This window comes from Uloborus diversus, chromosome 9 (assembly GCF_026930045.1).
Source record: "Uloborus diversus isolate 005 chromosome 9, Udiv.v.3.1, whole genome shotgun sequence".
Taxonomy (NCBI): Eukaryota; Metazoa; Arthropoda; class Arachnida; order Araneae; family Uloboridae; genus Uloborus; species Uloborus diversus.
This window is the reverse complement of record NC_072739.1, coordinates 21129411-21142902: the sequence shown is the minus strand read 5'-3', so window position 1 is coordinate 21142902 and position 13492 is coordinate 21129411. Positions and strand designations below refer to the sequence as shown.

The following is a 13492-nucleotide window of genomic DNA, read 5'->3' as shown; positions in this document are numbered from 1 at the left end:
TTTAAAATGTTACTTTGTAACTGTGTGATAGAATTAATTATCAAGCATTTATTCTGGTGTAAATATAGTTCAGTTTTAGGGGGTTTAGTCGCAATTGCAAACCCTATCAGGAGTTTTATTAGCAAAGCACACAGTAAAAGTCATCATGATTAAATTTATTTTATTAACTGTTTCATACTCAAGTCATATTTCCGAAAAATAGCTGAAAATAGACAAAAATCAATAGTTGTACATTTATAAACAATATTCATTATTTATAATACTTACACATAAGTTTTTAACTTCAGATAACTTAACTTTTAACTCCTTAAACTTTTACATAAAATTCATGAAATTGTTTTTTTTTTTTTTTTTTTTTTTTTTCGTTCTGAAACTCCTTTTAATTCTCAGTTGAAGGATTTTTTTTTCTTTCTTTCTTTCCTTCTTTTTTTTCTTTTTTTCGATAACACCCTTCAATCAAAGTGGTGAATAAAAATTTAAATAAGTTCTTATCAGGTCTTTTGTATTCTTTTTCGACAAGTGTGCGTTTATTTTTCTACATTACACAAATTATCGTTATAAGGAAGATTGTGAAAGACTGCTGCCAGCCTGAAAAACGGAAAATAATGATGGTTAAGCTAATTCATTATTTTAAGTGAAATTTATACTTACACCATATTTTAATATACAAATATATATCAAAATAAATTTTTTTAAAGAAAGAACATTTTTGTGCTTAGTTATTGTTATTATAGTCAAGAAATTGTTTTCAGAAAAACTGTCACGTGTTAAAAATATCCTGTTTATTTTTAAAATTAAATAGTATTCATCATTCAACGTCAGGAGTATGAATTAGCCATGAACTAGATCTGGTGGTCAGCATAAATTCCTCGTCAGAATTTTAGGCGGTTAGATATTCATCCTGTTAAAGTTCGGTTTCTTAACACCTGATATTTACATGGTAGATTTTGATCTAAAAGTAGGACTTCTTCTAGCTAAAGAGCCCTGTGATTTGTGACATCCACAACCATTGGAACTCCATTCCACAGCGAAATGAGTGTTGCCGAAACAAAGGGAGAAATATTTTGGCAATGGAAGAATAGAGAACGAAAAGTAAAGGACAGAGTGTATTTTGAATGTAGTTGCTGAATTCAGTTTACCAGAAGTAAACTTAGCCTAACATCAACTAAATTAATATTTAAAAAAAAATATATAGTGCATAAGCTACAAATTTACCTCTGCAAACACTCTCTCTTGACATAATTTACAATATGAAATCTAAAGAACTGTGTAATTTCTTGGTGTTTATCTCTCAACAGGTGACTTAAAGCCATGGGTGTCCTTACCTGAAATACGAATTTTAGATCAATAAGCATATAATATGCATTAAAAAAAACTTAAAATATACATTTTTAAAAAACTTAACATATTAGACATTATTTCTTAATCGGATAAATCGGTTGTTAAGGAAAACTGTATAATGGTATTTTACTCATCTGGGTAATCTCTTTTGTATCAAATCTGCCTCAAAAGTCCAGGATTGATTGAAATCAAAAGTTCATAATAAATAATTTGCAACTATAATCCCCCTCATAGTTTTTGAAAGTCACCCTCAAAAATCTAAATAAAGTAAGAAATAATTAACCTCCAGCTGAAGTCTATTTTTTGCTGACATAACACCTGCTAAAATTTGAGAAAAAATGTCAAGCAAAAGTAACGCCATTGGCATTTTATAGTGAACTAAAGCTAGTGTAACGTAAAATAAAAGTCTGCGATGGATTATCAAATTTTCACCTATTAAACTTAGCAGCTTGAATTATTTTCAAATGTAATCCCTTTGAAAAAGCCCGAAATGAATGGCTATCAATTATAACTTCAACAAAACGTCCATTGTTATAAAACATAAATTTTCACAAAATTAAGTACTTAAATAAATAAATAAATAAATAAAGGTTCAAAATGTTCTTGATAAAATTTGACAGCCCTCAAAATCTTGTCTGTAAATCTGCAATTAATAAACAATTTTTCCTGTTATACGTCACTTTCTTTTTACATTAAAAAAATGCATTGCTTTAACTCTTTTATAATATCTACTTGGTTATAATTCTGAAATATTCTTTCATCACCTAAGTATGTAGTACTGATAATTCTAAAAATTCGCTGCAACTACTTTTATTTTCACTCTACAATTCCAGTTCAAAAAGGCTAGCGTAACGAACGCGAGCAATAAATGCCCAGAATGCATTCTTCGTTTAATGCATGCATTAAATCTTTGATTTTATAGGCTAATAAAACTTTTTTCAGCTCTACAAATTAATGAGCTTATGTTGGGCCTAAAGCTTGTAATTACCCCCACGTACTCATATAAAGACTTGGGTAGTAAATTTGAAAGTCTTAACATTGATCACTTTCATCTTTTATGATCCTGCCCAATCAGAATTCATCAATGTAATTAGCAAAATAAACATTTGTGAGAATTTGTAATTAATGTCCAATGAAATTGCCAAGTTATTTACATGAACGCTATTCGTTGTTACTAATATTATTCTATTACCTTATTCCCTTGAGCATTCGAGCAGATTCAGCAAAGATGATGGCGGGCCAACATGAGCACGGTTCTGACACAGAACAACTCTGAAAGCTCTTATATTACGTACATTACAGTCAGTTGATCCTATTTATTTTTTAATAAATTTCAAATAAATACTCCCATTTGATAAATTTCTAGCAAATTTCCTATTCAGTATTATTTTCGTTTATATCTGATCTATATAAGAAAGTATTAAATTCGTGACGATTTTTTGATTTCAACGGATTTGCACGTTTTGAAGCGTGCTGAGTCTATTTTGACCATTTTTGGAAAATGTCTGTCTGTCTATATGTGTGTGACCGGTTTATTGTAGACGCTCTTAAGCAAAAACCAGTTGATGAAACCGAACAAAATTTGATACACAATGCCATCATGTGAATGTGCCATCATGTGAATTGGTGCATATTAGTTTTCGGCGCCAATTACTTCAAGGGGGGTAGAGCAATCGAACGTTTTCTACGTTATGCGTACCTGTTTTATCTCAGGAAGCAATTAGTGGAATTAAACGAAATTTGGTTCAAATGTTGACCCTAAGGGATTCAATTTTTTTGACCCTACTGATTCAATTTCAGTGCTAATAGCTGAAACGAGAGTTGAGCATTCAGCAATCAACCTTTTTTCTTGTTGGTTATGACTTCTATATCTTGAGAAGTTAATAAGAGAAGAATAAGAATAAGGTTTCCTGGTATTTTCCCAATAGGCGATCTGCCGCTCTAGCTGTCTAATTACTCAATAGATGGCGCAACTGAAGTCAGTGTGTCTAATATAAGTGGCGTCATCTGTTGAGTAACTTGATTACTTGAAATTGCATACCAGATTTTCATTACAAATTCCTAATATTTCTCCCCCCTTCCACAGGAGCGCTGCCGATTCTAGGGCAGATTTTGTCCTAATGGAAAGCGAGGCACTGAGGGAGGCACTCTCTGATGAAAAAAGCGTCTCTGACAAAGAACGACTCCTTACGGGCATGATAATGAAACTACAACATCTGAGGGAGCAGTTGGTGCAGCAAGAGCAGCAAAGAGAGGTGAGTCAATTACACTTTAAAACTTAGAGCCAGTGGTCTAATCCTGAAAGACAAAAAAACATGAGCGAGTACTTAAAGCGTAACGATGGTGAAGGTTACCAAATCTCCATTGGTTGTTGTATGATGATACTGATAATTAGAAATGAAAATATAATAAAAACTGCTCCCTGTAAGCGTGCCATTTTTTATATTGGAAGTTGCTTACCTTCAGTACCTTCACCAACAAAATCAAAAGTTGTGAGCCACTCGTATTAACCCCCCCCCCCTCCACCAAAAAAAGGAGGAGCAGAGTAAAAGTTCTCTTGCACACAAGAATTTGTGTCCTACTTGTCAGAACTCATTTCCCCCCTGAACTTACTGTTCTAAGTTGTTGCCAACAACGCAGCATTAAAAATTTTAATTTAAAAGAAACTTATAATCTTTATCTATTTTCTTGCTATCTCTCTTTGATGGTTATGTTCGGGGAACTCTTTATACTGATTATAGGATTCCGGTAATTATCTTTGAAACTCAATCAACCAATTTTATTTTTCATCCAAAAAAAAAAAAAAACGCAAAACGATTCTATAAAGCTCTTCTGAACAGTTTTAACCAAAGAAATATCAATCAATGTAATAAATATTAAGAAGAATTACTGATGAAACATAACGTTGTAAGAACTAAACATTGTGCGCTATACTGTTTCTTGTTAATAAAAATATTTAAATGTTAACCTAAAACCTAGAACTTACAACGAAGCTTTAAGCTAACAGCATAAACTTGGTCGTTGCTTCATAGTTTTGTTAAATTTTTCTTCATTTTATTTCTCATAACTCTGATGAAATATTTATTTTCATCGAAGACTTCTTAACTAAAGTCGCCATTGCTGTATCGACATCAATGTCGTCCTTTTCCTAAGTTTCCTTTCTTTCATACCTACACATTCTTTTGTCTTCACCCCTTCAGAATCAATACTTTGTCGATAAAATTTGCAACAAACGATTGGTGCATAAAAGCCACGTATAACTTTTGTGCTGCACTAAATTCAAGCCCACCTATCTACTTTGTTCAGACCTAAAAAGTTAACTTAGTAATTTTGATTAACTTTCTCTCTCAAACCCACCTATCTGTCAAACGCTAGAAAGCTGACTTAGCAATCCTATTTCAACTTTCTCTCCTAAGACCACATATCTATTTTATTAAACGTTGAAAAGTTTACTTAGCAATCCAGTTTTAACTTTCTCTGTCAAGCCCATCCATCTACTTTGTTAAACGCGAAAAGTTAACTTAGCAATCCTGCTCCAACTTTCTCTCCTAAACCCACCTATCTACTTTGTTAAGCGTTAAAAAGTTAACATAGCAATCCTGTTTCAACTTTCTTACTTCACCTTAAGTATAATGGTGGAATTATTCTTGTTCAAGGTCAATCATAATCAGTTTCGAATTCCGAATTGTATTGTGAATAAATTGCGTCATTTTTAATAACTCTGTGATACAGTTGTAATTACAATGGTTTTGATGATAAATATCACTTAATTAGAAACGCTTGTTTATATATTTAAAACGCGAAACGTGACCAAATTTCTTACAGATGATTTGAACATCATTAACCATGCTGAAATTTCTACTCCTTTTCGGTTTGCCTTAAAATTAAAAATGGTGCGTTCATTGATTTGGCTTTGTAAGGATTCTAGAATAGACCACTTCCGAGATTTGAAAATTTGTGATCAGTGTTTTTTGTTTGCTCGCATCAATGCCACTATAACATATCTGAAGCGACAATAAATAAATAAATAAAATAAAATAAATGTACAGTTAGTGAAAATGGACAAATTGTAAAGAAGTTTGTGCCTTATTTTGTAAGTTTTTCTTTACTCCAGAGTCATGTCGAAATTTGTCCACACTTTTTTCATCGATACCATGCTTTTCCTATTGGATATTCTTAAGCACCCCTCCCCTCATTTTTGTATGTTTTTCTTTTTTTCTTTTTTTTGCACACCATTTCTTAAATTTCGACTTTATTCATCTTTTAATTTTGTGAATCCCTGAACCTCGTTTGCCATTTCTCCATAATAAGCCTTCAATGTTTACCATAAAAAGAACAAGTTTTGAAGGTATATCCCATTCGATTGGTCATTTGGATTTAAATATCCAATCTTGTATTTAAGCAATACATTTTATCGAAACCTGATGATGTCTGAAAAGTGTGAAATATTTTTGACGAATAATGTCTTGACTCAACTGAATGTTCATTTCTTACTTTTGTGCTGCATTTGCGGTTTTAGAATAATTTATATTCATTTTTAACTACTGTCCTGAAACACTAACAATTTCTGTTTTCAATATTTTTTTCATATCAATAAATCAAAATAAAATTCACTCCAAGCTGAGATAATAGAACATAGAACTAAATATGCTAATAGCAAACGAATACGAAATGACTATATTTATCGCATAACACTCTGCCAAAATCCCAAATCTCGCCAAAACAAACGTCTGTGAAACTTCCCCCTGATGTTTATCAAAAAATAAAAATCCTGTATTTGTTTTGCTTTTAATGACTTTAAGGAATACATATATATATAATAAATTTGAGGCTGGGCTTGCGAGAGCCATTTGGGCCCCTTGTCAGATCGAAGCCGGGCCATTAGTTTCCTACTAGGCTGACATGGTGTCTCGTCTGCCCTGATTTGGAGGCACATCTAAATATTTATTCGAAACAATATAAAACAAATTGAAATAGAGGACAAAACAGGCGAATAGAAAATTCAAGAATTGGAACAAAGATGTCATTTCTACTTGGACAATCAAATTGACTCGGCGTTTAAGATTGCTCTACCTTCATTTTTCTGTAAATAAGTAAAATACAAGTGCTCAATTTATCATTTACTTAGCGAAAGTTACTCTGAGATATATTCCAACTAAATCGCTTGTACTCCCCCTTCGCATCATTAGTTCTCTCGATTTGCCGACAGCCGCGTTGGAGCGACAACCATACTCCACACTGGAATGGAACATTCGACGGATGGAACATGACTTGCAGCTGAAAGTTCATGGGCTATGAACATTCCTGGGTCTTCTCACACCCGTAATGCTACGCGAAATGCTTCCTTTAATTCGCCGTGTCCGAAAGGGGGACATCCTTCCCTGCGACTCACATTCTTTGCCATTTTCTTCGAAACGTCATGGCGAACCCCAGGAAAGTCATTAGTCATCATGGCCATCAGTCTTTAAGATTATTTACGAGGTTTCAGCAGTTTTTTTTCCTTCTTAACCATACGCAAGACATAGGTGACGTAGCTTTTTCAAGAATTTTTCAACGGTTCGTTGGTGAATTTTATAGTTCGGCAGCTTGGAACGTATGAATGAATATGAATCGGTTTTTAAAATTAAATTTGTTGATATCAAACTACGATTTAAAAAACTTGCCTTTTTTTTTTTTTTTTTTTAATTTTTCTTGTCGAGTTTGATGTTTGGTTTAGAAATGTTCGCAATTTATTTTTATGCATTTTAATGTGTATTATTTTAACTTTTTATAACGGAATTACAGCTATAGCGAAACTTTTTTTGGTCCCTTTCAACATCGCTATAAACGAGCGCTATTGTATATGATACATTTTTTTAGACATGCACATGCAATAAATTGCTTGGGCATGTGAGGTGTACACGGTGTACGTAAAAAAAATTTGATTTAAATTCGCAAATGTGGACATTGAAATGTAATTTGGATCGATATAGTTTGATTGGTTCATTTCTCTTCCTTTTCTTATTCTTATTTCTCATCAGAATACTGATTCATCATCAATTATCAGCTGGTGAATTGCTCTGAATGGCATATTTTCCATTTCCCACTCATACGACCTGTTATACAAATACCGACTAAGAGTGCCGAATACTTCATTATTTTTCATACTTCACGTTATTTTTCACACAGTAGCCTGTGTGCTCAGTTCACAAATTCACTTCTCGGTTTCTAAAACCACAATCACTACATTTTCATCCTCTAAATGAAACTTATAAAAGTTCTATCTGCACAGAATAAGGAGTCCGCGGAAGAACACATTTTTGCCCACTTGTCTTACTAGTTTCGGTTTCAAAAGAACGCAACTTCCCCGTTCCTCCAATAATCCTTCTGACGGAACATTCGTTTCTTAAGTGAATTGGATGTGGTTAACAGTTTTTCGTCAACACTTTTTTTAACAGCACTGTGCATGCTACTTAGCTGGACACTTTGAGCATAATGTCAAAGTATAGTTTAAAATGTTGTCTCTGTCGTATTTTGATTGTTTTAAATTAGCCAGACAAAATTACTGAACATTCAGCATGCGAGAAGTGCAAAAAAATCTGAGAGTTTGAGAGACTGATGTTCTTAAAACAAAAATATTAAGGATATGATTGTGTTCCTTCTAAAGATTTAAATACAATGCTGCATTGAAAATTGAATTCATTTCGCTGTACAAGGCTGAATACTATATACATTTAGCAAGTCAAGCATATTTATATGTCTTTCGAGATTACAATTTGAACTGTACATGAATTTGATACAAAATGTGAATCAGAAGCTTTTCTGTTTCTTGTAATATTTCGATTTGCAATCGTTTCTTCACAAAAATAAAATATAAATGCAAGTAAAATTAGGAATTCATCTCTGAATGCGATACTTCATTTCTCGTTGTTATTCATTTCAAACAGATATCGACAGACGACTTAGATTCAGTAAACTAGCTTTTGCAAGAAATATGAATCAGTGATAATCAAAGGGATGTAATGGCCATTTTCAAGTTTTGAGTAAAATGCTTCTAAAGTTCCGGTCCTAAGTAGGCTTTCATTGAAATTTTTTCTAAAGCATGCTGTATAACAGCATTTACCAGAGCTACTAGTACTATCTCTTGCCCCAAAACAGAGGAGAGGCTCACCTACTGTTTGTGCTGGTTATCTCCAAATTTTTGATTTTGGCACTTGCTTCCCTTTCTTTTCACTGCCTCATATCGTCGCCTCAGAGCAACTGTAGGATATCTTACTGTTATTCCTAAGATTAGATGTCTTACTGTTGCTCTGAGGCGATGATATGTAGTTTTGAGAAAGCAATGTGAATCAAGTACAAATTGTCACGAAATAGCTACAAATTGATCTTTCAAGGATATGAGACTCTTCATCAGTGCAAAAATGCTCAACACAGAACAAAAATGTCGCGAGTGATTATTGATATTCACTCATGACTCTTGTTGGGAGTTGAGCACTTTTGCACTGATGAAATGGCTCTGCTGTAGCCTTGAAATAGCTGCTTGCAGCATTTCCTTGACAATTTGCTTTATTTACGTTCTTTGTTCACTTTAACCATAGGTTATTTAGCAAGCACAAAAATTTTTCATTTAAATATGAGGTTGCATTGTGTTCCAGACCGAGGTTCTGCTTTAACTGTTAGGTGTTGCCAGTTGCCCACAGTACCTATAAACCGACATGAAGCAGTTCTAATTATTATTCTCAAATTCTAGCAGTGGTTGCAAAAAATCGAGTTGATGGAGGACAAGCATTCTTAAAAAGTTCTTCTGTGAGCCCAGACAATCCAATTATAACACGTTGTCGTCAATGAAGAATGTCCCGGGATCAGTTTCAAAAGCAAACCGCGGGATGGGGAAGCCGAGTCCTTTCCAATAATCGTTTCCTCTCCCGACCTCCTCCGTAAAGAGACACCGACAGAACAGATTCTGGGGTCTCCGGGTCGTCCCCGAGTCTCTTCTTACACCCCTCGCAGTCTCATTAGCCGCCGCCTCCCCCCATCTTTTGCAAAATCAGCAACAGGTTAAATCGTCCGCGTCGAGAGAAAGGGTTTGGTAATTAAAGCGTTCCGTCTTTTTCCTGTTTTCTGAAAAACCAAAGTAATGATTGTTCTTTAGAGGCTGTTTGCATCTGGCAGTAGAGATGCTCGATCCTAGGCCGACCCCTCCCCCCCCCCCTCCAGTGAAAAAGGTCCATGTAAATAAATGGGAAAACTAATGGGGTCAACTATGAGACCTAAAACTATTTACAATGATACCTAATAATCGTATTTATTATTAAAATATAAACAAGAAACAGTAAACAGCTTTTGTTGTTGTTGTTGTTCTAATATTTATTTCTTTATTTATTATTACCATTAATATTTTGGTCGAAAAAAATGGTGAAAAGTAAGGATGTTCAACAACTGTAGCCGCCACTCATCATGCTGAAAGTTGCTTAAAAACTTCTTGTTTTATCGCTTTCATACATTTCAACTACATTAGATGATCCTTTTTTTTACTGGACATTTCGTAAGTTATGATACTAATATACATCTCAATCTGCTCCCGCAGTAATCTCTCTTTAATAAAAATTTACGTACCAACATAAATAGGTTCATTTAAATCATTTTAATAAAATTAAAATTTATTTTTCAGACATGGTATATTAGTTTGAGAACAGAAATACTTAAACTTTCGTTCATCGACAAAAAAAAAAAAAAAGAAAAAAAAATCATTTGACAGAAGGGGGGGGGGGGGGGGGAATGTTCGAAATAAGTCGATATTTAAAAACCGAAAAGGGGAACTTACAATTCAATTAAAAACTGAAATATTTTTTAATTAAATGTATATGCTTTTTGACTTTTTTTTAATTTATTTATTTATTTATTTTTTTGAAAAATCATCAGTTTGTTTTGTAAGATTGCAAGAACCAAGAAACGAATTTCACAAGAAAGTCAGAACAGATGCAATAGTCTCCTCAACTCCTGATGTTTGTCACAAACGCAGGGATTAGCTCTGCAAACACATTCTTGGAATCCAGACATTAAAACAGAGATATTCTTCACATGTCACCTGCTGGCAAGGTCAAAGTTTTCACCTAAAATATTCTCAGAACCAGTTTTTATAATCTGTTTACATAAAAGGAAGGGAACCTCAGCAACAATAGAAGACAAGAACTGCATTAGAACTCTTTTGTTCCACGTTCTCTTTACAAATTCTTGGCTAAAGCAGACAAAGAAGATTCTTTTACCCCAGAACAAACCAGTGTCCTCTATGAACAGGTGGGATGACTTGTAGACACACAGAATGACAATGAAGTGTTTTTTTCTCCCTGTCTCACCATTTTCAAATCTTCCTTCCTACTTTAAATTTCAACCGTCCACTGGTTCAGATATAATTCGATCAGTCAAGGGGTTTGATTTTTGTTTCTAAGAATCTAGTGTTAGAAAAAGAATGAATGTGCAGAAGAAACAGACAGGTTACCTTTTCTGATCATTTGCAAGGACATAGACATTCTTTGTTATCGATTTTCTTTGTGTGTATCTTATTTACGAAAACATAAAATTTTAATTGGAGATATTTGAGCCTTTTCGTTTTTGCTACTTTTTTTTTTTAATTCTTACGGTAAAGAAAAGATTTTTTGTAATTTTGAAACATTTTTATGCCTTATCCTATTGGAATTTACCAAAAAAGCATTATGCACCCCATTGACTCTTTCTACTCGTGATTCCAATTGGAATTATTTTTGAGAATGAATTATACATAGTATAATTGTTTATAATGTTTTAGTTGCGTGAGAACGCTGCTCAAACAACTATTTGATTTGTTTCAGAAATAAATTAAAGACATTTGACTGATACATTTATTATTATTCAAGTTATAAAATTGCAAAATAATACTGAGTCATAATGGATCTCAGGTATAATTTTTTTTTATATACAGTAATTGGAATCAAAAACTAACATTTATATTCGCAAAAATAAAAGTAGGTGACATTAAACCAATCAGGTAGCAGGATAGCCTCAGACAAAAAGTTACAGGAGGGTTCATAGGTGCAATATTCGAGCGAAGATAGGATTTGCGGGATTCCTCCCCCCCCCCCCCCCCACCCGGTAATTTCCCGAAAAATTTGTCCCGAAAATGAAGTTTTAGGTTTTTTTTTTTCGTCATTAAATGAAGGTTATGACCCGCATGACACCTTGCATCCGTTTTTGATGTATATGTGTATGCTTGCCTGCGTACCAAACAAGATATCAGAAAAAGAAAATTATACATTCATAGTTCTCTTTTTTTTTTTTTTTAAACCTTTGAAACAAAATTTTGTCTGTGATAAAAGATATATTTGACCATTACTGGGCACTGATTAAATTCAACAGTGGTTCTGAAAAATAAAAATGAACCAAACGGTTAACCGGGGTTAGTCTGTATAATTGTACAGGGTTGCCACGCCACAGAGAAACCTAAAGAGAAAAAAAACAGGGAAAATATAGGAAATTAAAAAAAAAATCAACAAGAAAAAGACCCCCGGAAAATTCAAGGAATTTCGAAAATTTTCTTAAAAAACTGGAAAATGCAGAGAATTTTACTTTTTAAAATTAAAGTTGCAAAAATCAATGTCCAAATATTCAAACTACAAAATAATCACTCTAAAAATGCAAATAAATGTGCAAAATAAAATGAAAAATGGTAACTTGTGCTTAAGTTTTCATTTATTATTTTTTTCAAAGTAAATATTTAAATGTTTATCATTAAAGGGGGGGGGCAAAAATTACTTAATGTTTTATTCGACATGCATACTGAATTTTATGCTAATGTAATTTAGAGAGTATTGAGATGAGTCATCAGTATTTATTGTTCTGCTCAACTTTCGTATTTTTTTACTTTCAAGGTCCAAGCAATGAATGGTTTAACGAAATTTTTTTTTAACAAAATGCAAAACATAAAATACAGTCATCCTGCTATTATTTCAGTTTTGATGAATTTTTCTTTACTTCCTCTTATTTTTATTGCTTGTTTTTTTTCCCCTGGAATGAAACTATGTGGATATTAATGTTTTTATACAAATATCAGCGTTCGCTCGCTTGTAATATTGCATAATTAAACAGGGAAAACACAGGGAATTTCCCCTCCAGAATTGGATGGCAACACTAGAATAAAGATAAAACGTACATTTTATTCAGTCTTTTTTCCATGGTTAAAATTATAATTATTTAAATTGAAAAAAAAATAAATCCTGGAAAAAAAATTCAGATTAGAAAGAGATAATAAGTTATAATTTGTCTTCTTCCACGTCATTCAAGGCACTTTACTATTAATATATTTTATATCACAATGAAGGAATAAAAAAAAATCTTGCAAACAACTTAAATCTACAATTGAACGTGCTCCAATGGAAAGCGATTCATTTCAGTTTCTAAAAGCGAAGCTCAAGCTTTTCAAACTTCCCACCGAAATCCGATATAATTTGAAAGACACAATCAAAACCAATTAAGATTCCCCTTCATCTCAGAGCTGTCGCATGTTTTACACCCCCCCCCCTCCCAGCCTCCACAGCCCATTCCTCCCATCTTTCGAAGACAATGCCGCGGCATCACGCCTTTGAGCCCGTTTTTCCCCCTTTCCTTCGGACAAAAGAGAGAGAGAGAGAGAGCACGTGGGCAGGATAGGGCTGGCAGCGCGCCCACCGACTCACGCAGCCTGGAATGACACTCCGGGGGGCCCGGATTTATTGTCGCGACCCTGTCCGGCAGGATCATCCCGAGAGGAGAGACTCCGACGAGCTCTTTGAACCGGAGGAGGAAGAAGAGAACCTGAGCTAGCGCCTGAGACATTTTGTTTCCTTATACTTGCTGGTTTTATTTTTTTAACCCTTAAATGCATGTTTTTTTTTAATAAGACTTTAAAATATGTTCTTTGATTTTATACTTTTGTCCAATTATTAAAAAGAAATACTTCATATTTTAATTTTGGTATGGTTTATGGTTAAACAACCACTTGATAACCTCGGGATTTAACAGGGGGAAAAAATATATATATATGTATATATATATATATATATATATATATATATATAATGATAATGATTGTAATTCACCATATCAAATGTGCCAAAACATTATTGAAAAAAAGTTCAAATACCTTGATGTTTAAGAACAG

At 33.3% G+C, this 13492-nt stretch overlaps 1 protein-coding gene across 1 annotated transcript in view; it reads left to right on the top strand.

Moving 5' to 3' along the window:
- LOC129229344 (transcription factor SOX-13-like) overlaps positions 1–13492 on the top strand; it is a 145188-nt gene that overhangs the window by 71825 nt on the left and 59871 nt on the right. The window contains 1 exon segment of the mRNA XM_054863634.1: positions 3428–3596. Coding sequence (XP_054719609.1) covers positions 3428–3596 — 169 coding nt within the window.